The sequence below is a fragment of the Urocitellus parryii genome, chromosome 9 (assembly GCF_045843805.1).
Source record: "Urocitellus parryii isolate mUroPar1 chromosome 9, mUroPar1.hap1, whole genome shotgun sequence".
NCBI classification, from domain to species: domain Eukaryota; kingdom Metazoa; phylum Chordata; class Mammalia; order Rodentia; family Sciuridae; genus Urocitellus; species Urocitellus parryii.
The window spans coordinates 98,978,714-99,006,096 of NC_135539.1; the positions used below are offsets into that span (position 1 = coordinate 98,978,714).

The following is a 27,383-nucleotide window of genomic DNA, read 5'->3' on the forward strand; positions in this document are numbered from 1 at the left end:
TGAGCAAGTCCATTCTGTAGGAGACCCAGCTCTGGCCAAGTATCAGAATCATTGGCTTTGCTGGTTCATGTCAGTCAGCTTTCAAAGTCTGACTTTGAGCCAGGAAGTTAGCAAGATCTGACTGAATCCAGTCAAAGTAGCTTCCATTCATTTACAGTTTATGGAACATTTCTCACAATTTAGTCAACTGCCTAATACAATCAAAGGACTCAATGACAATGACAGATATTCTCCATCAGATCTTAGAATTATATAATTCCATCAGTAGAAAAATTGGACTTTAAACAGAAGACATAAATATGTTTTCTTTCTCTCCATTTGAAGGTTTTCAGTGATTTATTTCAAAACACACGATCATTTTTCTTTCTCTTCACTGACTTCAGAACTTTCTCACCCTGGATTTGAGGAGGAGAATCCAGTTAGGATTTGAGATCCAAGAGATCTCCAGAACCCTCCAGCATGCTTCTGAGTGCTTTCAGGAAGTCAAATTCCTACAGCAGAGAACTAAGGGGTACTTGGAATCTACCCTAATTCCTTTACAAAGAAATATTTCTAGATAGAAAACTAAATGAAATTCACTATCTTTCCAACATGGCCCGAGCTCTCGTTGAACACCACTATGTGATACCATCTCATTTTGGGGTCATTTATTTTTTCGATTACATTAAGAAGGGCATCATTACTTCCCTGGTCAAGGTCAAACCACATCTTAGATAGCATGAAGCCAGATGTCCTTCTTTCTGGTGACACTATTCACTTGTTTATGTTGGGAAAGATTTTGAATCATTAACGGGATGAATTTAATGTGTTGTTTGAATGGCAAAACAATTTTTTTTTGTTCATCTTGCTTTTCACATGATTTAGACCACAGTTTGGTGGCTCTAGTGAATTAGTTCTCTACCCTGACATTTTTGCTATCCTGCAGCCAAAGTCACTGAGCGTGTTGAAGGATTCATCAAATCATCATAGACACTGTCTTAGAAGCAGTAGTACCATATCCAAGAAGATCTATGGAAAACCAGTGTCCTGTGTGCTTACTGCAGTAGGGCTCTTTACATCCTTCAAAACCTAGCCTGAGAAGAAAAGGCTCGAGAAGGGCTCAAGAAGAAAAGTGAAGTTACATTTCAGGCCTTATTTGAGGAACTATTCAATTTCTATTGCATGCCCCATATATGGGGTGAACAAAACATTCCAGAACATTCTTCTGGCTCACCCACTCTTCCTCTTTCTCTTCTCTTTTCCTAAAGGCTGAAGGTGAGATAATGGAGGTTAGCACTCTTGTAGGTGAGTAGAGAAGAAGAAGAAGGAACTATTCAATAATCAAGGTTAAACAGGGAGTTTTCGGAATCCCATCATTTAAGTGACTTACTGAATCCTACTAAATCAACAAGACCATATTTCTTTGCTTTGTGCACTGGGTCCTGTAAGCATTAAGACCTAAGGTAGTAAAAAAAAATAAAAAATAAAAAAGGAATAAAAAAGAAAGAAAGAAAAACTTAGAAATCACAGATCAGAGAAAATGCTGCTGAGGTGTCATTTCTGAAGCACCATATAAGTCAAGAGTTGTCGTTTTTCAGGCCATTTCTTTTAAAGACATCAGATATTCCAAAACACATGATTCCCATTACTCTCCCAGCAGGTATACAGGATCTCCCACTTTGACTATCCCTGGATGGTCCAGAGCAAAATACTGTCCAAAGAGGGGTGATTTTCCATACAGCTTTTGTTCCGAAGGGTCACACTGGCGGTAACTGCAATAAAAGAAGAATCATGATGAGTCACAGCCAAACAGAACCATGTGCCCAAGCAGCATGTACTTCTGGACTGAAGTATTCAACCCACACAGACTCGCCACGTTGCATGGGGAAAAGAGCACCATTCTCATCAGGTCTAACAGAACAGCGCCTCCTGGTGTTGGGCAGTGGGCAGCCAGCCCAGTGCACAATTGCAGGAGCAGTCTCCCCACAGCTCTTCTCTGCATTAATGTTTCCTTTTTCAGCATTAAGAGATTAAATACTCCATATGCCTAAACATACGGTATCATCTTTCATTTCCCTTGGCTTCTTTCCTCCCGACTCTATGTCTATAACTTGAACCATGATCCTGACAGTTCCTTGAACTTGGAGCCCTAGAGGCATTCTTTCTCCTCCTTTCTATGACTGCCTAGTCCTGAGGTTCTTCCTACACAGCATCCACAACATCCGATCTTGCTTCCAGCAAACTCAGATTACACTAGAAGAGCAAACTTTTTTTTTTTTTTTATGCCAGGGATTGAACAAAGCAGGACTTAATCTCTGAGCCGCATCCCCAGCCATTTTTTTTTTTTAATTTTTATTTTGAGTTAGGGTCTCACTAAGTTGCTTAGGGCCTCACTAAGTTGCTGAGGCTGGCTTTGAACTTGCAAACCTCCTGCTTTAGACTCCCAAGCCATAGGAGCAATAACTTCTTCACCAACCTCTCTTTTTCTTTCTTTTTTTTTTTTTAATATTTATTTTTTACTTTTCGGTAGACACAACATCTTTTGTTTTTGTATGTGGTGCTGAGGATCGAACCCAGGCCGCATGCATGCCAGGCGAGCGTGCTACCGCTTGAGCCACATCCCCAGCCCCCAACCTCTCTTTTTCATCCCCCAGCTTTAATCTATAGTTAGCACTACACTATATAACTGTCTTAATTTTATTCTGGTCTTATCACTCCTTGGCTCCAAAATGTTCAACGACTTCCCTGTGCCCAAAGAATAACATTCCAACTCTTTAGCCTGGTATGCAAGACCCTCTACCTGGCACCAGGGAGTTTTTTCAAACCCACTGCCCACTGCTCCTTATCTGCACCTAGTAGCAATCTGCTAGCAGATTCCCCAGTGCACTTTGACTTTGCTTTGTGTTTTACGACTCAGTGTCCCTCAGTGATTCCTATGGGATTTCCCTCCTTCACTTCTCCACGCATTAGAATAGTACCTTTTCCTCCAGGCCCAACTTAAACGCCACATCTCATAGGCAGGAATCCCACAAAACCCCAAGACAAGAATAATTTCACCCTCCTGATTTCTCCGCCCCTTGAGCCCTCTTGAGTCCAAGGCTCAAATGTCAGGGCACCAGTCTGTCTCTTCTACAGAGTCTCTGGGGAGCAAGAATTATGTCCCACTCCCTGATCCTGCTCATACCCAATGCTGGGCTTCGTATGTCACCCACAGTTATTTGTTGAAATGATAAGTGTATTGGTGATCATCTCTATTAAAGAGACTATAAACATCTTTGTCAGGCAAAAAACTCAAGCAGCCCAGGCAGAATGCACATGAGCAGATGTGTGGAAAAAATACATCCAGGCTTTCCCACATCTCTCTACCAGGAGAAAGATTTCCTTCACTTTCTTATTTACATCATTTTTATATTTAAAACATTATTATTGCAACCATAAACTTTATTCTGCCTTGCTTTAAAAAAGAATCTACTACAATAATTTGGAGTATTTTCTTTTCTTTCTTTCTTTCTCCCCATCCCCACCCCCAAGCAGAAATGGCTAGTGAGAACACAGAGTTAAAACTGGAAGCTCCTCTGGAGCTCCTCAGCTCCTCCCCCAGGCTGTAAACAACATGCCAGTGGGCACCATGTCTGTTTTGGAGTCCTGGCCCAGTGCCTGGTACATTGTAACCACTCAGAAAATTGTTGGCTGTACAAATGAATGAATGAATAAATAAATAAATGAATTATTACAGAGAGTTGCTGGTCCAAGCTGCCTTGACTTGCCAAGAGTATTCCCTCACCCCATAACCTGCCATGGCCTAAGACCTGGAAACTCTAGGCATCTCTCCTGGCCTGCCTCTCTTTGGTCAGCAGACAACCGCAGGGATATTTTGGGATCTGTGCCTGTCTGAGAGTGGCATCTTTCGAATCAGGGCTGAGCAGTCACTTTTATGGCTTGGAAATTCTTATTTCCAATCTCTGGAGTCTGTGATCCTGGGCTCTGATTATCAGCGTTCTGTGAGCCACACATTCTTTACATGTATGTGTGAAACACTCCACACATATTATCTCTTTGCTTTCTCTTTGCCTATGTAGAAATGTGTGTCCCTGTTTTATAAATGTGTCTCAGAGAAGTAACTGACTTGCCCAAGACCCCAGATCTAAGTGGTCAGGCTGGGGCCACAGCTCAGGTCTGACTGACACCACAGTGAGGACTCTTGCCACCCAGATATAATCCCTGGTCACCATATTCCTCCTGAGTACTCCCACAGGCCTGAGAAGAACTAAGGGGTCCAATAGGTTGCTCATCTACCAAAGGTTTAGCCACTCGTGCGGTTCACCTGCCCCTCCCCATCAACCACACAGACGCACACTCACTCTCTCTCTCCAGGAAACTGAGGAGTGGAAATCCAAAAAATAGCCACTGATGCTCCCAACCCAGTCCCCTTAAACTGTGAAGGGTGGGATGAAGGGAAGGGGTGTAAAAGTGAAGCTCTGTTCATCTAGTTGACAGGTGGCAGTCCATTCTTCTATGTGGGAATAGAAAAAGGAAGAGCTACAGGAATGGAAAGCTGGTTCTTGGCTGGTGCAGCCTGTCAGGACTTCGCCACACCTCAGTGGCAGCATGGCTGCTGGGCTGCTGCGTTGCTGACTCTCATCTCCTCCTGTACCATTATCAGCAGCTGCTGCTGAGGCTGCCCCTGGATGTGGGGAGACTAACTGAGGTCACTAGCGACCCCTTGTGTGGATGATGAGGTACTGCAGTGGAAGCATTGTTCAACAGACTTGAAAAAGGTCCTGTCTCATACATGGATCTTCTATGACTTTTATTTAAAAATAAATAAAGAAACACACATACATACACACACACACATATGCTTTATCTTTCAGTAAATGTAAAACATAAAATTACACTAATAAGCAGAAAGCCTAAGACATGTTATTTAAACAGATATCTTCAAGGCTAGATATATAGTTCAATGGTGGAGCTCTTGCCTAGCATGTATGAGGTGTTGGGTTCCAGCTCCAGCACTGAAAAAAAAAGAGTCTTCATATTCACAGGGAGTAGTGTGAATGGAAACACCTTGTTACCTGTAAAGTGCTGTGCACCAGTGAGAGCTGCTCATTGTTCACACACCTGGTTTCCTCATTACTAGTCAATGACCAGACTACAGCCACAGGCAGGGTCTCTAGTCATTGCTTAGTACCTTTCCTGGAGATCAGGAGGCCACAAGTCACTCTGGGCACAGGCCACTTCTGAGGACTCACGACCTAACTATGACCAGTTCGGAATGAAGCAGTGTTATAAAGGCCCTTGGAGAGGTGCTGCATCAACACTGCCACCCAGAGGCTGGCGGTGGAACAGGATTAGGTTAAGTTTCATTTAAAGCAGCCTCCAAGATGGAGAGAAGTGTCTTCTGTGTGTGTGTGTTTTTTTTTTCTCTCAGCAGGTATCAATTTTACAAATTAAGACTATCAGTGATCCTAGTATGCATAATAATTTTTCATGGTATTTTATTATCTATTTTAAAATTATATTCATTGCATTATTTCAGTTACCAGAATAAATATAAGTCCAGTTGTTGCAAATAAACCAACTGAACCCTCAAGAACCTAATCAATTTGTCAATATCACAAATTATCAGGTGACAGGGGGACCTGGAAGTATCACCTTCTGCCTTTAGCTCAGCACAGCATAGCCCAACACAATTGGCAAGTGGCGCACGTCACTACTGTCAGCAGATTCATGCATGCAGCAAAACTTTTTTGAGCACTTTTGCGGTAAATGGGCTGTATTTTTTCTACTAGGAGCAAGATGTTGTAGAAGCAACAATGATAGGCTCTAGCTACTCCCTAAGTCCTGGGGATCAGTGTGTATATCACTCTCCCTTAAGAAAGAAAAGCATAAATTCCATATTTTCCTGTGAGCAGACAAGCTTCCCTGTGCTTCTAACCTATGTTCATTCAGCAATGCAAAGTATATTTCATTCTCTTGCCCTGCTTGTCCGGCTGGGCTGACTGTGGGGATGAACATCAGTAGGCCAGGCCAGGCAAGAGACAGATAGCTCTCTCTGCTGAGCATTGGTCATCTAGCAGCATGTAGCACCCATCCCTGTGCAGCAGCAGCAACACGCAGAGACCGAGGCCAACAGCAGTGTGGCTGAGAGGCTGCTGTGGACACCACCACTGTGTGTGCTTCCCTTCCCAAGATTTATGCAACATGGCAGGGCCTCTTTCTTCCCAATTTATGACCACCTGTCCTGAGAAGAACATAAATTACTATAGCCATGGCAATTTAAATCTCAGTAAGAGATAGGAGAAGACACCTAGACTGGCTGCACTGTCTCCTAGGGTATTAGAAGCAATTAGGGCCGGATTGCTGGACTGTATATAGAGCCTGCAAAAGATCAGGGGGTGTATGGGCTCCTCATGACCTCCGTCTTCCTGCTTTCACTCTGTGTTTAGGGTCAATTATTCTCCTTCTATAAACACAGCCTCCCTATAGAGGGAGGGGCACTAAAGATTCAGAGATGCAGCCCAAATACATGGAGTGCTTTGAGAAGACCATTTCTGCAAACACATAAACTCTCTAAATCCAAAGGGAAAGGATGTCTGATGCCAAGCAACATGTTAGGGAGGGAGAGAGAACAAGATGTATAAAACAGGCTGACAACCAATTCCCCAAGTCACTTGGCTGATTCACACACAGAATCATCCAGTTCCACCCCGTCTCCCTTATTTTATAAAGAACGGCCAGGGCCTGGCTGAAGGGGACGTGCTGATGACAACCATAGCCTGCTGTCCTCGCTCCCCTGCCAGGGCTATTTCCATTGCCCTACCCTGTCTTTTTTCTCCCTGGAGCTCCTCTGTGGCCCAGGGAATAGGAAGACTCAATTCTGGTCTGTTCTGACACTGAGTGAGCACATTTCTAAGAATAGCTATAGTCCATCATCATGGCTTTCCAAAATCCTGCTCCTCCTCCCACAAATGTTTCATAATTGTCCCCTCATTATCCTCTGGAGATACATTCCAAGACCCCCAGTGGATTTCTGTAAATGTGCATAGTACTGAATCCCACATGCACTGTTTTTTCTCGTACATACATATCTAAGATAAAGTTAATTTACAAATTAGGCACAAAATAAAAGAGTAACAATAATAATAGAACAAATGAAACAATATACCATAACAAGAGTTACTTAAAACTTATGAATTCCGGGGTAGAGAGAGAAGATGTGAGGGAAGGGGAGGGGGGTTAGTAGGGGATAGGAAAGGTAGCAGAATACAACAATTACCAATAGGGCATTATGTAAAATTGTGGATGTGTAACCAACGTGATTCTGAAATCTGCATTTGGGGTAAAATTGGGAGTTCATAACCTACTTCAATCTAATGTATGAAATATGTCAAGAGCTTTGTAATGTTGTGAACAACCAATAAAAAAAATTTTTAAAAAAACTTATGAATTCCTTATTTCTGGAATTTTCCATTTAATATTTTCATGCCCTCAGCTGACCACAAGTAACTAAAACCATAGAAACAAAACTGCAGATAAGGGTGGACTACTGTATCAGAAGAATTCTCAAACAGGCAAACAAGTTGATATTTACAATGAACACCATTTACTAACTGTGTGGATTTTACACTTCACATTTTATTATATTTCCTCTGTCACATGTTTACCCATCAATTCACTGGATTTTTTTTTGCATTTCCAAATATGTTGCAAAAATCAATACACTTAACTTCTAAATAATTCATTTATTTACTGTCTTGTTTTGTTGGCAAAATGTACATGGAGTGAAATGTATCAATCTTAAATGTTCCATAGTATTAACTTTCTATGTAAAAGTTAATTAATGTTGCTTAAGTGTAGAAAAATATATAACATCTCTCAACATGATGGTATTTGCCTTAGGGTGGTCTATATGCTCCTCTTTGAATATTCCTGAAAACTCAAGGCCCATACACCCCCTGATCTTTTGCAGGCTCTATATACATAATTCTATCACTAAAAGAACACCCTCACTGCCATATTGGTTTTACACCCTGTACACCTTGTATCTACTCACGTATATTGATATATTTTTGAAAAGTAAAATCAAATAAGCAAAAACAAAGAAGTAAATGCTATGTATGTATGCAATTAAAAGCAGACATTTGGATGCCAAAGGTATGGATCAGTTATAAAGTGCTTGTACGACATGTGTAAGACCCTGGGTTTCATCCCTAGCACTGCAAAAAAAAAAAAAAAAAAAACTAAAAATAAAATTTAAAAAAAATCTATGTTATTCACCCAAGACTTCCTCTAGTCCCACAAACCTCCTTTCTCCTTATACTCCTTAACTTCCCTAAATCTACCTTGTTTGACTCACTCCTGACCTTCCTCATTGTGCTAGGTAGCTTAGGCCCTTGCCTACCATCTCTCTACCTTGCTTTAGCCTGGCCCTCACACTAGAACACATCTCATAGACACAGGTGCTGACCAGAGAAGGCAGGCCCAGCGCCTTATACTTAGGGGCAACACTCAAGCTGGAACAACAATGTTCCAGCACAGAGCGTCAGCTTGCTCAGGGATGGATGAGATAGTAGCTTCTGGACAGTAGAATGGCAGAGAGCAATGGATACTGGCCAAGAAAACTAAATCATTGGCCCACAGGGGGCCAAGAGTTTGGAATAAGATGGAAGGAAGGGAAGGCAACAGACTCATCCCAGGACTCATTCCAGGTAATGAGTCTACTATACAAATGCCAAGCATAAGCTCTCCTTCATGTCCTCTCTCATGATGGATCTCACACACAATGGCTTATGTCAATGGTATGCCTTCCTCAAGTCTTCCAGGCCTTCACCTAAAGCAATTCCTGCCTTCCCCCAGCCTCCCATCCACAGGTGACACCTGGGGTCACTTGGCCCAAAGTCAAGAGTGTTGGGGCTGTAGAGATGAGACCTGACACCCTGCTCATGACTACATATAACATGGAAGGGACCAATAAAAATGAGCATAATTAGTTCACTTTCAGAGTTTCAGCAATTTCCTGGTTCCCAGAGTTGGCAGATAACAGAATGGAAGTGTGTGGATCCTAAACTGTTATTGTTGTTGTTTTTGCAAAAGTAGATTTAAGACTACATAGAAGAATAATTTTTCCATAATTCTATTACTAAAAGAACACCCCCACTGCCATGTTGTTTTACCTCCTTTCCACCTTGTATCTACTCACGTACATTGTAATATTTTTGAAAAATAAAATCAAATAGGCAAAGACAAAGAAGTAAATGCTACATATGCAATTTTATAATCAGCTTTGCAAAATTAATGTTATCTTGGTTTTTGTATACAATTTAAAATTATTCTCTTTAATTGTGTCTTTCGCTTAAAAATTTTTTTTCTTATGAAATACTAAAATAAACATTAAAGTAGAGAGGATAATGCAATGAACCCCCACATAATTCACCCGAATTTTGTTTATAAAAATTTTGAGATTTTTTTCATATCTTCATATATCTTTTTTTTTTTTTTTGCTAAAATAAAGTAGAGCAGATCCCAGACATCACTCAACTTCACTTCATATACTACTTCATATACACTTCAACAGACTTCTCTAAATCATATTAACATTTGGGTTGGAGGTGTTGCTCAGTGGTAGAGCACTTGCCTAGCATGCACAAGGCCCTGGGTTCCAACCCCAGCACCACAAACAAATAAACAAACAACTATATTAATATTTTTTACATAAGCACAATGCCTTTATGACACCTAACAAACTGATGTTATCTAATAATTGGTCCATAATAAAGATTGCCAAAATGTTCATTTGAATAATGAATTTCTAAACAAAAAAAAAAAAAAATAAGATGATTCCTACCAGCACACATCCTGTAACCAAAGCACCAGCTTCCCATGTGCCAAGCCATCAGGACCCTGTAGCTTCAAGGTGTGGTGTTCTCACTGATTCCTCTTGTAAATATTTAGCAATAAATATCACTTCCACCCCAGGCACCCAAACCCACAGATGAAACCCCATCTGCCTAGTTCTACCTCTTGAGCGTTTCCAGGGGCTCCTTCCTGCTCATGATGCCAGTGTCCGGGTCCACTGTGGTTAACATGCACCTGGACACAGAGACACACACAGAATCACACAGGGGACAAAGTAAAGTAGGCCTTCACCTAAAGCAACCCCTCCCTATCCCCACAGTTCAGGAAAGAGCCTTACCTGGAACAAGCCATCACCCTTTTCAGTTCCACATCCCCAATAAGAAGTTCATTCCAATAATCCTAGGAGAAAAAGCACAATTTCTATAAGCCCTCACCCAGGCAGACTGCGTGGAGACTTCCCGGTGTGGACCCCTAATAACAACACTTATATAAAAAAAATAGCTGACTTATCTCAGTCCTGAGATAAGATAACTGCTACCCACGCAGTTTTATGTTCTTTCTCCCTCTGCCTTTGATGTCAGTTCATTCACCTGAGAAGAAATGTTTCTCTCAACTCACTTGTAAAACTGACATGGAAACTCACCTCCTTCAGACCCCTCTGACCCATCTCACTTGATTCTTGGGGGTTGGGGGATGGAGATCTGTTGAGGGGGAACTACCCATTACTCTGAGTCGTACCAGATCCTTTATGCATGCTTAAGGCTATGTGAATTAAGCCCCTGAAGTCACAGCATATATGTACCCTGTATTTCTCCTGAGTAGATAGGAAGATATGAAAGGCAGGACCTTATTTCTCATTGATCTCCACGGGCACATTCACAAAGTGCTCCAGCTACTCCTGCCAGCTGAGGCAGCTTCTCAGACACTGGCCTGTGAGCTGGGGCAAGTGAAGTCCAGTTTTCAAGACAAATCAAGTCAATGGACTGAGATCTTCAAATCCATCAAGGAGACAGGGCATACATAGATGAAAAGTTAAAGATCAATAAGTACTCTTTTTAAAATTTCCAGGAAACTCAAGAAAAAGCATGATAAGGCAGAATGCTGTGTGTTGATTTCACTGTGCAGGCAACAATCGTTCTGGAAGTTTAGAGGAATATACTCCAGGCTGATCTGGTGAGGGATAAGTTTTATGAACTAGGTGAAATGGGATCTGAGTTTTATTTTATTTTTTTGAACCCATCAGATCTACCCCTAGAGTTGCCTGGGGAGGCTGATGGTGACTCTGGAGAAAACAGGGAATGCACAGGGGAAGGGTGTGATTACAAGGGATCCTCCTCTCCTCTCAACTCACCCCAGAGAGACAGTTACTCCATTCAGTCTCTTGACATTGTCATACTGGAAATTCACTTTTCCCAGCTGACTCAGTAGAAGTTAGCTCTAGTTCCTCAGAGCCAGGATATTTCTGCTTTGAGTAGCACTTCTTTTTATTTGTCCACTTTGCCTTTTGGAAAGTACCTCCAAACTCTAGAGCACTCAATGCTCTGGCCAAACATCTTATCATAGAGATGTGGCCTCCAGGCAGGTAGGGTCAGTAACTCTGCAGACAAGGGAGCAGTAGGTAGGCACGGCACCACAGGCCTGGCTAGTGCATCCTGATGGGCATCAGTGTCTGCTGGGAGAGGGACTCAAAGAATCCCCCATAAAAAAGAGTTGGCCTTTGTCCTGAAGAACTGGATCTCCCTAGGTCAGTCATATGTACATTCCTAGTCTTTTGTGCCTAAAGTAGGAAAGGTCTAAATTTTCTGGCTTAAAGGCGGGATTTGAAATGTATATGCCATTTATTTTACAGATTGTCTGATATTTCCTCATGATTAAATTTAGACCATGTGTTTTTGTTTGTTTGTTACTATTTTATTTTGTTTGTTTTTTCAATGCTGGGGATTGAACCCAGGGCTTTGTACGTGCTAGAAAGGTGCTTGATCTGAGTTCTAGAGGGAGGAAAGGTAAGGGGACTCCAGCCAGCAAAAGCAGGAGCAGAAAGAAGAACACTGAGGAGCCCAAGGGCATGGGATTATAGTCCTGACCTTCTTACCTTTGGAGAGAAGTGTTCGCCTCCTGAGGGCTGGGGACAAAGATATAAAACAGACTCCCTGGAATTTTATTTCTGATAGTGTGTATTATTCATGATAGGTGTATTGTAGGCTTTTGTTTTTCTTTGCTTTAAATCATAAAATGGGTTTCTTAACTGTATGCTTTGAACAGACTGGAAAATGGCACAGAGGCTACCAGCAGCCACAGCCTGTGATTATTTATCCACCAGGGGGCACTGTGGCCATAAAAATGCTTTCTTTCTTTTTTTTTTTTTTTTTTTTTTTTAAGGAGAGAGATGAGGAGTGCCATTAGAGATAATTATAAATTAGAGAAATATTTCCAGGGCACCCTCTACATGAAATAAAAAAACATCAGGGATTGAGACACCAGAAAAATAAGGTAAAAATTCCACTATAAGCAAATTATCTACTTACCCAATGTGAGGAAAAGAAGAAAACTAGTCTGTTGAACTCACACTATAACCCATGAAAGTAAAACAGGTCACACTACTGGAATTGATCAGTTCAAACAGGAAAAGTCCCAGTATGGGAGAGGTGGAAACACAGCCGAGCATGGCCTGGGCCTGACCACTGGTGAGATTTTCACAGGGGAGGTAGCTTCACTGGGCTAGGAGGTCAGGAGTTTTAAAGGGGACTGGGGCAAGAGTCTAGGTGACCAGAAGTCAGGAGAATACATATTAGGTTCTAGATCCAGTGTGCATTTTGGAGCTTTTTATTGGAAATAAAGTCAGGAAAGCAAATTGTGGTGAAATTATCAAAGAACAATGGGAAGTTTGGACCTTTTGAGAAATGGGGAGCCACTGAAGGCTCTTGAGCAATGAAGGCTTTTGTGATGATTTGTCACAAACTATAGAGGGGAAGAGCTCATACTGGTGCTATGGGAGGCCTGGCTGTGGCAACAGGGGCTGGGGAGCAACAGTGCAGAGGGAGCCTCCAAGGGAAACGCTTAAGCTCCAAATCTGAGTCAAAGAAAGAATGTGGCACCCTTGACAGAAATTGCAAGGTCAAGAAGAAGAGCATGGGTGGGTGTTGGGGATCTGGGAACACATAAGCCACCTGCTAAGTCAATAGAGCCCGACACTGCCAAGGAGCTGAGGGTTGGTCCTGCAGGGTGATGGTGTTTTTCATACCTAATGAAGACACCTACAGGCCAACAAGAGGTGGCCCTGGAAGGGTTTTAGGGCAACAATCCCTCCAGCTCCCCATCTAGCAGCCATGTTATAAATACCCATCATCCCCAAGGGAGTGATCATTCTCAAAGGCCTCAGACCTTGAATTCCCTCCTTGCAAACAGTGCATCTGCCTCACCCACACTCATAGCTTCCATAAGAGTCTGCTCTTATTAGGTGCTCAATAAATGTAAACGCTGAATTATTGTATAGTCAACAAATAATGCGCCTTTTGGAATAATCTAATACAATGCCAAAGACTCTCATATCTTGAAAAAAAAAAGAGTTAAATCCAAGAAAAGAGACAAGGCAAAGCATTACCTCTGCATAGACACCACATCCTGAAATTACAATATTGGGCCTGAAGTTAGATGCTTTAACTTTCTTCTCCAGCCTGGAGTTGAGATCCTCCAGCGATGCCTCAGAGAGGACCAAGAAAGGGCTGGCATCTGAGTAGGCCACCTGAAAAGGAAACGGGCATCCTTATAATGTGTGTCACAGAAGCATCTCAGAAGTTACTAGTGTCTAGTGCCCAGAAACCCCTTTCCCTACACATGTACACACACACAATCACACTGATGCACAATCTTTCCAAGTGTTTTTCTTTTCATAGAAAAGTCACATCAATGCAAAATCTCAACTAGCCTTGCAGAATTGCACGGTGGCCTGAAGAAAGCAAGGAATCCTAGAACTGCCATTAGGGACATCACTTCACCTTCCAAGCCTCCAATATTCCAGTGTTTATGAAGGTAGGCCATAAGGTTTGTTGGCCTCGTTACGTTTGACAAAATGTTCACTGATTGCATAGATACCTGTGTTTCATGCAACCTGCAAATTAATGTTAAATTTTTTTTTAATGTTGAGAATAGTATGTGATGCTACCAACCCTACTTTCATAATGAATCCCTACAGCCTTATTCCCTTGAGGATCTGTCTAATCATTTGAAGTCTGCAAATCCCTATACCCACACCGACTTGCATGACTGTAACATGACATACGGTTGCAAACAAACTTTAAAATTTTGGACTCTGAGAAGTTACAGAATGAATGAAAAAGATACTGATGGAGAATATTTTGAACCACTACTGGCATCAGATGCTTACACAAACAGGAAACTAGATGCTCATGGGCAAAATGCAAGAGTTCTCCAAAACAAGAAACAGAATACTGTTCTCACGGGAAGGGCTACCTATCTGCCTTTTGCTTGGGATCTGAGCGGCCTAGAGTCTGCCTGGTAAAATGACAGTGCTTAGTCCATCAAAGATGCCACTGGTGTCTCAAGGGCTAAGCAGCTGCTCTCTACCCACAGAGCAAGCTTCGCCTTTCACCTGGTCTGTGGGTCGGAATGGGTCCTCGATTTGGTGAGAATTTCTTGGTTGCATGCGGGGCTCGAAGTGCACCAGGCGGTAGGACTGTGTCTTCAGGAAGCTGGTTATCCATTGAGCTGCGGCATCCCCACAGTCCCTACCCTGGATCTCCAGGCCATGCACTCTGCACAGGGGACAGGGCAAAGGGCAGGCATAGATTTGAAGATTTGAGCACCCTGACACACTATGTCCAAGATATATCAGAAGAGCTGCAATATCCCAGCTGCTGTATTGCTATGGTTCTTCATTGTCAGAGAACCTCCTTTTAGCCCAGCCCTGCCTCACCATTGTGTAAGCCTAAATGAAAAAGAAAGCACATTGTAAACCTTGCTTTTCCTGATTGTAAAACTGACTGATGTGCTGAGGGCCATTACCAAGTAGGTATGACGCATCAAAATCTCCTTGCCAGCGTACCCCATGCTGCTTAGAGGACATTCGATGGGACATTGCATGTATGCTTTTGTAAGATGACCCTGCTCAAGGTGATCGAGGGTGGATCCAGGTTTGAGGAAGTACCCTGCAGGTTTGAGGAAGTATCCCGGTCCTTGGGTTTAGGGTGTTCCCGGTTTAAGGCGTTTCCCGGTTTAAGAATATGGGTTTTAGGGAAGTTGAGGTTGAAGATTATGGCTGCTGGGATTAGGGTGTTCCTGCTGCTTGTTCCCCTTGAGTTCTCGTGAGATTAAAATGGGATTTGGAGTAGGATTTGGGATCGGATATTGAGACTGCCCTTGAACGTGTGTGGAGGCTGGTGTGAGATCGGGAATAAAGAATTGCTGTTTGAATCTACAAAGCTGTGTGGTAGCTCGTGATTCTGTGCCAAGCCGAGACATTGGCACTTGGCATCTGGCACTGATGTATACTTGTATTTCCCTACCTGGATGCAATGCAAGGAAGATGAAATGTGGTAGTATTTAAAATGTACCCAGCTGGGTGCAGCGTATACACTGTAATCCTGTAATCCCAGTGACTCAGGAAGCTGAGGCAAGGGGATTGCAAATTTGAGGCCAGTTTATGCAATTTAGCAAGACCCTGTCTCAATAAATAAATAAATAAACAAACAAACAGGGCTGGGGATGTGACTCAGTGGTAGAACATCCCTGGGTTTAATCCCCAGTACTACCAAAAAAAAAAAAAAAGTATACTGAGTATACTGAGTTCCCCAGAAGAAAACTAGGGTATCAGTCTAAAGTAAATTTATAATTGCTGTAAAATCTGGTTTACCCAGCTGAAGAGCAACCAAAAATATTTATTGACATTCATGACTATACTTGGCTAGTACATGATAATAAAACTAGATGTAGTAACATATATGAAAATGGTCTATACAATAAAAAAGTTATTGATAACATTAAAAATAAACTTGGATTTGTTGCCAGCAATAACTTTGAAGGATTTGAAGTATTTCCTTCCTAATACATAGCTGTGTGCAGGACTGTGAGGAGGTATGAATTTCACAGCTGCCAGAGGAAATAAATGCTATAGTGTAGGCACCCCAAAGTGAGGCACCATTAATAACCGTTGTAGGAGCTCAAGATAACCATAGGTGCCACATGGGAAGATCCTTAAGTTAATGGTGAACTGCACAGAGAGAAAGCAATTCTCTTCAGCTTAGTGATGTCTGTAACTTTTAGTAACACTTGATAATCATCTCATTTAATGAAGAAAGAACAAACTGCAGGTCCAGAGACTTCTATAAGCAATGGTTTCTAGTTAGAATTTAGTAATATTTGCTTGTTCCATATTAGCTGTAGTAACTTAATCTTTGCTTCCAGCCAGGTGCAGTGGCACATGCCTGTAATCCCAGTGGCTCCGGAGGCCAAGGCAGCAGAATTTCAAGTTCAAATACAGCCTCAGCAACTTAGTGAGACACTAAGCAACTTAGCAAGACCCTGTCCTTAAATAAAATATAAAAAGAGCTGGGGATGTAGCTCAGTGGGTAAGCACCCCTGAGTTCAATCCCTCATACCAAAAAAATTGCTTCTATATCTCAAAAATTATATAGGTAGCTATTTGCTTCCTTTTGAAATAAATATGTCTAAGGTTTTTTTGGTTTTCTTTTGTTTCTGGGGAACTGGAGATTGAATCCAAGGGTACTCTACCACTGAATCACATCTCCAGTCTCTTTTATTTTTATTTTTTTTTATTTTGAGATAGGGTCTTGCTAAGTCTTGACCTTGAAATTGCAATCCTCCTGCCCAGATGAACAATTGTCGTTAAAAGATGAATCAATATAAAGAGAACTATTAAGGAAAGAAAGGTATAGATATTTTGTTGTCTGGCCTAAATCATGATCATATTCTGCAAATGCTTAAAGTTTGGGAAAGCATAGTCAGGTTGATCTAACTATCCTCTTTCCACAAATGACTTGCTCCAGGATCTTGGTGACATTTACTTATCCTGGGACTCAATTTCTTCATCTATAAAATGGGGATTGAAAAAAAACTTAGTTGTGAAGATTAAGGACAATCTAAAAGAAGTCCCAAAACAATTCTTAGGTTTGGAAAATGTTTCAGTAGATGGTAACATTTATTCTAGCACTCTCTCTCAGTTATTTTAAGTTATGTATTTATTTCATGAAGTAAATATTTAACCAAACAAAAGCATCTATTCTCTAATAATAACCTACACATAAATTTCTATATTGTAAAACAAATTGAGTACAGTATGCTATGTTTTTATATAATTTTATATAATTGCTCTGTATATAAAGTGGGGAATGATTACTTACAGTGCCTTGGATCAGTACAACAAACAGTGAGATTAGTTGCATTTAGAGTTTGCATGAATTTTTTAAGACTTTTTAATGGAAGTATGATATTCATTTTACAGATAGGTACTGCCATTCCATGTGACTTGATGCCTTTTCACACACTCCTATTACACCTGTCCTTAACTGACCTCCTGAGAGTCAGAGGGCTGAGTACACACTTGGGCCCTATGAAGAATGAGACTGTTTTATCAGCAAAGACCAGGAGTATCTGCCTGACTCTTTTATGGATCAAGGTAAAGAATAAATATAATGAATAAAAGAAACATACCAAAACTCATTTATCCAAATGGTCATTACCTTTTTAAAGTAATCACCTTCGGAAGTAGCATAGTCATTCCAACCTAAAATTAATCATATCTACTTACTACTTCTTTTAAGTCTACTTCATTGTTTAAATTGAGCAATAATCCTACCTGGGTTGATGACCTTCTGATTCATAGGACTCAGTTCTGAGTGACTTTTCTAATTTTTCCATAAATTGAATTCACAGTAAGAGGGTAAAGATTTTCACTACTGAGTATGTGCATATGTATGTGGTTTAATGTTCAATATGTGAATTTTGGAAGCATCTTGAATAACAGCAGTTCTACCCAAATCTGTATATACAGCCAGCCTTGAAGGTCACTTCCTTGTTGGATGCCTCTTTATTGGTGTCTGTGAAAAAAAAGTCAGCCTCCTTCCCCCAAGTCAAACCTTACCAGACCTCCCCACCACCATCACCGAGGCTCCCTCTTGGTCCTGCCCTTCAGAAGCCAAACCCAGGGCTCTCCCCTGTTGCATTTATGAGATTTATGGGTGGGTAGAGGAGCAGGGAGCAGAAGATGCAGTTATGGTTTGGTTGTGAGGCATCCTGTGTTTATGCAGGAATGTTCCGAGGTAAAGTGATTGGATTGTGAGGGTTGTAACCTAATGGGTCCATTCTAGTTTGAATGACTAAGTGGTAACTGTAGACACATGTGGCGTAGCTAGAGAAGGTGGTCACTGGGGACATGCTCTGGATGGGCTCATCTTCCCTCTGGCCCCTTCCCCACTCCCTTTCTGCTTCCTGACCCCACCAACAAGAGACAAGCAGCTTTCCTCCACTGGATCCTTCCCTGTGATGTACTGCTTTACCTTGGGCCCAGAGCAAGGGAGTCAACCATCTATAAGCTGAAACCATGAGTCCCAAATGAGCTTTTCCTCTTCTAAGTTGTTCTTGTGGGGTATTTTGGTTACAGCAGATGCAAAAGCTGATTAAAACAGCTGCTTAGACTCCTCAGGCAATTGTTATATTTTTACTGAGTTAGAGCATTTGCATCTATTTTGGGTCATTTTGTAAACACCTCACCTCATGACTCCATGTTTATTTACATGGCAATTTCTATGTATAGGTCCTGAGTTCTGGTTCATAATCACTCAAAACTTGGGGAAAATTTGTTGTCTTCTTCCTGCTTATCACATTTCTCCTCAGTTGTAAGCAGCCACAATTGTGCTATTAGATCCAGCGTTCCCATTCACACGTTCTCTCAGATAATCCAATCAATAAAAAAAGAGAGAGAGAAAAAAAAGTTCCAAATGTTCCTAAAATCTCGAGCCACTGAGATTATAGGTGTGCACCACCGTGCCAAGCCTCTAATTGCATTCTAATTAATATGTTTAGAAACATTGTGACTTTTTTTTTAAAAAAAAGTTATTTGTTATTTTTAGTTATACATGACATATCATACATACATGGAGTATAATATCTCATTTTTGTGGTTGTGCATGATGTGGAGTTACACTGGTCGTGTATTCATATAAAAGGAAGACCCCAAGTTCAAAGACAGCCTCAGCAACTTAGCAAGGCCCTCTGTAACTTAGCAAGACCCTGTCTCTAAATAAAATACAATAAAAAGGGCTGGGGATGTGGCTCAGTGGTTGAGCACCCCTGGGTTCAATCCCCAATACCAAAAAAAAAAAAAAATGCAATTAGATATGCTCATAAATTAATGCTTTAAAAAGTTAGTAAAACCTTTCTGCAAACCAACAGCAACATGTATCAAAAATCTGTAGGATCCATACTCTTATTCCAAACAAAACTACTGCTAGTAGTTTTTCCCTAAGTAAATAATAAAAGATATGAACCAAGTCTTATGTCAAGGTATTCCTCACATTCTTCTTTATACCTGAAAAAAATGTAGTAAGTAATTCAAATGTTTAAACATGGGGACATGTTAAAATGTATTAGTGAACACCCACAGAATAAAATAATATGCCAATATGAAAAATGGCATTTTTCGAAGATTTTTTAATGACATGAAAAAATACTCACTATGTCAACTTAAGTATATAAGCAGAATTCAAGACTGGCTTTATAATATTATGTAAATATGATTTTAAAAGTAGTAGCCAACGGGACCATAAAGAAAATATGCTAAAATATTAATCATGGTTATCTCACATAGTTTTTGTTCTCTTCTTTTTTTTTTGGCATTTTTCCATATTGCTATGTTTAAGACTAAGATATTATAGGAGCTATATCAGTATTGCATTTTATGAACTTTTCAGAGTCCTTAAGACATTTTTCAGCTCTGTTTTTTGATGTAGTATTACATCTTCTGATAGACTAGGGTCTACATTTAACATTCACATTACATTTGAATTTGAAATGCAGAAACTATAACAGGAGTATAATTGAAGTTAACTTAATTTTCCCATAATGGGATAAAAAACTCGAGATATGATCTCTTAGAGACAAATCCAATTTTCGCAGGATGATTGCTTCCCTCCAGCTCTTTGATGTTGAGAACAGAACATCTCTACAGAGCATGCTCCTGGACTGAATGTCCACACTGACTACTGGGAAGTTAACGCCAGATCACTCTTCTGGTTGCAGCTGTTCCTTTCTATTTTAGAACTCCCTTTCATTAGAACTAAACATCATAGTTCTAATGTGATAGTGTATTTTCGTGGTCATTTGCAACTTCTTTCTGAACTCAGTTTTACGATATATCCAAATTTTCCAAACCACGTAAGGAGAGTCTTAAGACAATACATAGCTATATCTCAACCTCACTTTTTCCAGGACCCACTCTCCACCTGCCACCACCCCCATTCCTGTCCATCCTTTATTCTTCTCTTGGAGACACATTAATACATGTTTGCTCCCACTGTTTCCTTCAGGGAACTTTCACATCTCTCAACCCAACACAAGCTTCTGATTCTGTCTCCATGCTTCTTCTGTTAGATTTACATGGTGCTGAGGACTTAGCCCTGCATATATTACATCAGCAATCAATGGTTAATTATTAATAACATTTTTAAATAATTAAAAATTATTTTAAAAATGTTATTTTAAACATTAAAATTATTTTTAAAAACATTTAAAAATTAAACAAAAGAGGATTCCCTCTCTAGTTTACATTTTCCCAAAATAGCATGAATATTTATTTATTAAGGCAAGGGCTAAGACCTGCCCTGTCTTTACCTGCACTTGTGCACAGCATTTGTGGTGGGTATTTTGATGGGCAGCAGCAGATCCTTCATGCAGGCTGCACTCAGAGTCAGGGTCTCACGGTCACAGGTCAGGGAAATCAGTACCAAGCGAGGTTCCTGTCGAGCAGTAACCATGTTCCCATCTTCATTGATCACAAGCCAAAACCTGACATTTTCAAAACACAGGATATGTGTGGATCACCATGACAGGAAGCCAGTCTTTACAAGAGCTGCAATTATACACAGTCATTGTTGATTTCCTCCCTGTAAACCTGGGATGTGTGAATTTGCATGTGTCTATCTGCCTGTAACCAACTCAGCAGCAAGCAAGAGTGAGCCTATCAGCTAATTTCGAAGGGATAAATAATTACTCAAGCACCCAGTACAGTGTGCAGAACATTTTGAGCTCCTTGATGGCACAAAAATCAAAGATGCTAATTGTATTTTCATCTCAATTGTCATCTCAGTTGCTGATCACTTTCATTAAACATGCCCCAAGGAGATGATGGGAATCTATTTCTCTAGAAGATTGGAAGGGAACAAGAAAGTACTGTGCTGGCCCCTAGTAGGAAATGGGCTCTCAGCAACAGAAAGACTGTTCCTAATATTGTTCACAGCGCATAGAGTTCAGCTGAGCACTTGCAATTTGCCTTGCCAATTCCACCCCCAATCTTTTTTTTAAACTTAATTTCAATATTCAGTGCTGTGAACTCTGCAATTTGCTAAAAAGTTTATTGTCGATCTGGACAATATTTTTCCTGGCTCAGTACTCCTGGTTTTTAAATACTTCCTGGAAAAAAAGATAAATGGAGAAATATAGAGTACCATTTCCAAAAAAAGAACAACACATTTGTGTAGGTTCACTACTAATGAAGCAAAACCTATTGGTATTTTGGTCATTTCAGCATGCACTGATCAAGTGATTACAATTACAGAAGTGAGCTTGTGCTTTGGGGGTCCTCAGACATGAGGAAAAAATAGCAAATATTTTAGATCATTGAAAATATTTCTTGTATCACCTCCAGCAGACTATCATGGTTGAATTATTTGACTACACCAGGAAATATGGTCAGCATAAGCCCTTTCTCTAATTGCTTTTTAATCAGCCCTTCATCCTACATAGTCTGAACCCTGCCCTGTCTCAAATCCTTGGGATAACACATGAGTATTCTCTCTAGTAATCCTTCCTGGTAGTAACAACAGTTTAATCATTCTAAAGTACAAGTCTGATCTTTGTATCCTCTCATCCAAAATCCCTCCATGGTTCCTACTTTCAGGATAAAATTCTAACTGTCAAGTAAAGCATGCAAGTCCTTATAATCCAACTGCTTTCCTGCTGTTCTTACCTCCCCATGCATTTACAGACAATGGCATTTTTAAAATATGCTTTTAATGGCAGTGAAACACATATGGCATAAATACCCATCATACTCCTATGTACAGACCCAAAAGAATTGAAAACAAGGCGTCACACAGACACTTGCTCATGGATGTCCATCACAGCAGTATTCCAATGTTATAAGCTATTAATAACTCCAGTCTCCATCAATGGGAAAAAAATTTTAATGTGATTCTAACCATTTTGACCATCCTAATCATTTTGAAGTACATAATTTAGTGGCATTAAGTACATTCACAACGTTGTGCGACCTTTACAGCTCTTTCCAAAACTTTTTCATCATCCCAAACAGAAATTCTGTACCCACTAATGCAATAGCTCTCCATGTTTGCCCTCCCTCATTTTCCAGTAATCCTTAATCCCCTTTCTGCCTCTATGACTATTCTAGATATTTCATATAACTGGAATCATGCAACATTTGTGCTTTCATGTCATGCTTATCTGAATTAGCATTATGTTTTCAATATCTATCCATGTTATGGCGTGTAACAGAACACTCCTTGTCATGGCTTATTGATATTCTACTGGATGTATAAGCCACATTTCATTTATCTATCCATCCATCAACAGACACTTGGGTTGCTTCTACCTTTAAGCTATTGTGAATAATGCTACCATGGACATTCAACATTCAATGTTCTAGAGAATATTTGTCATGTTCTAGTCTCTATTTTCAGTTCCTTTGGACAAATACCTCACAGTATGCCAGTCTTACCCCAGCATGTCCTCTTAAGCCAAGAATTTTTTTTTTTTTATTTCCTCCCTGTAAAGTATTCCTCTCCTAACTTACTTGCATGGAAAGTTCCTAATCATTTTCCAATTTTCAGCTTAAGACATTCCTTAATCTGTGAAGTCCTTGGGGAACACCTCCAACAGCTCCTTCCTGTGTGTTCCCTTAAGCTTGTCACAACCCCCACTGAGTCAGGACTATAGGCTTTTGTTGGTTTTTCTTGATCTCACTTTCTAGGAGTATATGATAGCAAACATAAAGAATTTATCATAGGGTCTGGTATAAATGCCAGCTCTTATTATCTTCTATTATACTATGAGCTTAAATGTTTTCTGAATTGATACGGTAGTAAAATTACAATGCCCTTTGACTCTGGGGTCTACAAAAACAAATTAATTATTGCCTGTATTCTTGATGATTGCCATTCTGACTGGAGTAAGATGAAATCTTAGAGTAATTTTGATTTGCAGTTCTCTAATTGCTAGAGATGTTAAACATTTTTTTCATATATTTGTTTTTTTTTTAATTAATTGATTTTATTTTTTAAATACATGTATCTCTTCTTCTGTAAAGTGTCTGTTCAGTTCCCTAGCCCGTTTATTGATTGGATTATTTGGTTTTTGGGTGTTAACTTTTTTGAGTTCTTTATAGATCCTAGAGATTAATGCTTTATCTGAGGTGCATGTGGTGAAGATTTTTTTCCCATTCTGTAGGCTCTATCTTCATGATATTCATTGTTTCTTTTGCTGAGAAGAAGGTTTTTAGTTTAAATTCACCCCTTTTATTGATTCTTGATTTTACTTCTTGCACTTTAGGGGTCTTGTTAAGGAAGTCAGATCCTAGGCCAATGGGGTGAAGATTTGGGCCTACTTTTTCTTCTAGTAAGTGCAGGGTGCCTAAGTTTTGATCCACTTTGAGTTGAGTTGAGTGCAGGGTGAAGGATAGAAGTTTAATTACATTTTGTTACACGTGTCTTTCCATTTTTTCCAGCACCATTTGTTGAATAGGCTATCTTTTCTCCAGTGAATGTATTTGTGTGGGTTTGTTTCTATGTCTTCTATTCTGTACCTTTGGTCTATGTGTCTGTTTCAGTGCCAATACCATGCCGTTTTATATAGGCAACAATAAATGTTGGCAAGGATGTGGGGGAAAAAGGTACACTCATACATTGCTGGTTGGAGTGCAAATTGGTGCAACCACTATGAAAAGCATTATAGAGATTCCTCAGAAAACTCGGAATGGAACTACCATTTGACGGAGCTAGCCCACTCTTCAGTTTATACACAACAGACTTAAAATCAACATACCTACAGCGACGGGGCTCAATTCACAATAGCTAAACTGTGGAACCAACCTAGGTGTCCTTCAACAGATGAATGGATAAAAAAAAATGTGGTACATATATTTGATGTACTATTTCTCGGCTTTAAAGAAGAATGAAATTATGGCGTTTGCTGGTAAATGGACAGAATTGGAAAATATCATGCTAAGCGAAATAAGGCAATCTCCAAAACACAAAAGCCAAATGTTTTCTCTGATATGTAGATGCTAATTCACAATGAGGTGGGGGGTGCTAGGGAAGAATAGAGTTACTTTAGATTAGGTAGAGGGAAGTGAAGGGAGGGGAGAGGATATGTTGATAGAAAGGATAATAGAATGAAACAAACATTATTACCTTATGTACATATTTGACGCATGACCTATGTGATTCTACAGCATGTACAATCAGAAAAATGAGAAACTATACCCCATTTATGTGGTACATATATTTATGATAGGTCAAAGTGCATAAATATATTCTACTGTCATGTATAACTAATTAAAACAAATTAAATTTTTTTAAAAATCTATTTCAAAAAATAAATAAATAAATTCTACCATTTTTCAGAGTCCACTGGACAAACCATGGAACATTTAGGATTCTGGACCTTCTTCCTGAATCAAAGGGGCATAGGTTACAGCCCATGTCAGTCCTGTGTTACTTACTGAAGTTTTGAGGCTGATCTGGGAAGAAGTTTGAAGTGCAGCCTTCCAATAAGGCCCAGAGTGGGCTTGAGGCCAGACCCAAAAGAGGACAAAGCTGTTGGCTCAGAAGTTTTGAAACCTTCTTTGAACTCCAGCTATCATCATGCAGAGAGGGCATTAATAAAGCCACTGTTAACAAAGCCCCAATGTGCTAATGAAAACAGGAAGGAGTCCTGCTTTGGCTGCTGTGTAACTACGAATCTTAGTTTCTTTATCTACAAAAAAAAAAAAAAGTTTGAGAAAATCAGGAAAAATAAAATGCAACAGCATTTTTTAGGCTGCCAGCAGGTATTCAATTGCTGCCATAATTATGTGCTTGGCCTTGCTGGGATCTTGGAGGACTGGACTTTACAGCTACAAGTCCCCCCCCCCTCAAATTTGAAGGTAGTTACTAATATTTAAGAGACCTGAACCAATCCTTTGAAGATGCTAGATGGAGATTTAAAAAGGAGCACAAAAAGCAGGAAATCCGGAAAATGCAGAGGCTCAAGGTCCCAAACCCTCAGGGTCTGCTGTTGTGGGTGAGACTATTCATTCATTCATTCATTCATTCATTCATTCATCCATCCATCCATCCATTCATTCATTCATTCATTCATTCTCCCTCTTTTTCCTTGTCTCACTCCTCTCCCAGTTTCTTTGTAAGGGAAGAAGGACCTATCAGAGGCCTCTGCGGACCTTCCCAGCTGCGCTCAGTGTCCCAACCCGCGTCAACCGCGCCACCGGGGCTCTGCTTACCTGTCCCGCAGGTGACCGCACCGCAGCCCCAGGGCTGTGCATTCCGCCTCGCTCACCGACATCCCTTTGCAGGACTTGATCGGGTAGATCCACAGCTGCGCCACGGTGCCCACCTGCTGCAGCGGCCGGCGCTTCCTGGGCCGCGCTCTGCGCCAGGCGACAGCCCCCAGGGCCACCGTGGCCAGACCTAGGGCAGCGACGCTGAGCCAAGGTCGAGGCTGCGCCGGGAGGCCGAGGAGGGCCAGCGCCGAGGTACCCATGGCCCGAGATGCCCGGGGCGGCGGGAAAGCCTGCGTGGATGGACACTAGGCAGCGGTGGGGCCGGGGCGCGGCGGAAACCCCAGGCCACTGGGAACGTGCGGTCCCAGGCCCGGAGCCCAAAGGGCGTGCAGCTCCTGAGCTCTAACCGGCCAATCAGAGCTCCGCATCCTTCTTCTGGGAGCTGGTGTGGGAGGTGGTAGCTCAGCTTCCAGTTTTTGCCCTGCCTTCCCCATTTCCCGCGGCCTATGGCTTCAAGGCAATACGCCCCTCTCCATGTTCCTGCCAGTGCCTCGTTTATTAACGTATTTGTGGCGTTGTTTGCTTGAACCAAAAAAACTGCGTGATTTTGAATTAGAAATCAGGCAGCGAAGCCTCAGAACTGGAAGGGCCTTCGCTGGGACCCTGCAAGCCTGGGGCTCTGGCTGAGAAGGTTGGTACTAGAACAGGCTTTTTCCACCCTGAGGACTGTGACCTCAGTCACTTGCCACTTACAAACGAGGTCATTATTTTAACCATTTTGGTGAAAGAAAATGAAAAAGAAATCCTTCCTTATGTGGAATATCTACACTAACTTAAATTGAGCAACAAGGAACCACTTATGGCAATTTTGAAATAATTATTACGTTTTTATAGGTCTAGTCTTTTGAAAATAAAAATAGGTGAATGATTACAATCCTTCTAGAGGGATTATAATAATTATATAAAAGGTATGCAAGGATATGTGATATATAAGCTCTTGATTATTATTCCCTACCTATTTTGATGCACCTGTGTCAATTTTGTTCAAATATTCAGAGTTGAAAACTTGGGACTTAGTGGGATAACCAACAAAGCCACCACTATCAGAGTGATTTAGGAGGCTGAGTTGTGTTACAGAAAAAAGAAATTATTCCCACACTTATTAAAATTTTAAAGAAGACTATTCAAATTATTGGGTGTATAGCTCAGAGGTAGAGCACTTGTGCAGCATGCATGAATGTCATAAGTTCCATCCCCAGCATGGGTGAAAAATAGTATTCTTACAGGGGTATTACAATAGGAGATGGAGATTGCGCTCAATTCTTCATTACAGCAAAGATATCTGGGGACTTATAGGCAAGGGGCATAGGGGTCAGTAGATAGAAAATCACTACCAGGAGACATCAAGGGGAATGAGACTCTTGCTAAACGAGCTCAAAGTGCAATTTCATGTCAGGGAAAGGTGAGAGTTGAGGAATTTGAGCCAATATCCACAGTGATGAGCTATCAAGGGTGGAGGAATTCTATCTAAACTGACTTAGCAAGATTCTTGCTAAGAACCTGGATTCCACAGGCCTGGGAGGGGTGGGGGATTGGGGAGTGGAACCAAGGTTGAGGCCTAGTCAAGAAAAGGATCTAAAGTGAAGTTTGGTCAAGGAGTCTTTGTCAGGCTCAGGTAAACCACTAGTCCCTTGGTCTAAAACTGTTCATGCAGAGAGAACATGTCTGGGAATAGAGAAGGGAGAATTCTCAAAGGGGAGTAGACCTTTTTCCTTTAGCAGGT

The 27,383-nt window shown here is 40.9% G+C and overlaps 1 protein-coding gene across 1 annotated transcript; it reads right to left on the reverse strand.

Annotated features, from left to right (window-relative positions):
• Positions 1-1,624: 1,624 nt before the first annotated feature.
• On the reverse strand, positions 1,625-25,960 carry Mtarc1 (mitochondrial amidoxime reducing component 1). Its single transcript, XM_026388004.2, has 7 exons — positions 25,601-25,960; positions 20,701-20,874; positions 14,447-14,609; positions 13,439-13,579; positions 10,175-10,236; positions 10,000-10,071; positions 1,625-1,751 (listed from the first exon to the last, which is right to left on the reverse strand). Exons 1-7 carry the CDS (start codon positions 25,858-25,860, stop codon positions 1,625-1,627), a joined length of 999 nt encoding a protein of 332 aa, XP_026243789.1. The 5' UTR covers positions 25,861-25,960.
• Positions 25,961-27,383: the final 1,423 nt, after the last annotated feature.

Bases quoted from the DNA above. Each gene is read 5' to 3' on its own strand.
- Mtarc1 (XM_026388004.2), bottom strand. From the start codon at position 25,860: ATGGGTACCTCGGCGCTGGCCCTCCTCGGCCTCCCGGCGCAGCCTCGA. The intron at 20,875-25,600 runs GTAAGCAGAGCC...TGAAAATGTCAG, and splicing joins TGCGGTCACCTGCGGGACAG to GTTTTGGCTTGTGATCAATG. The intron at 14,610-20,700 runs GTAAAGACAGGG...TCCCCTGTGCAG, and splicing joins AATGCTGTGCACAAGTGCAG to AGTGCATGGCCTGGAGATCC.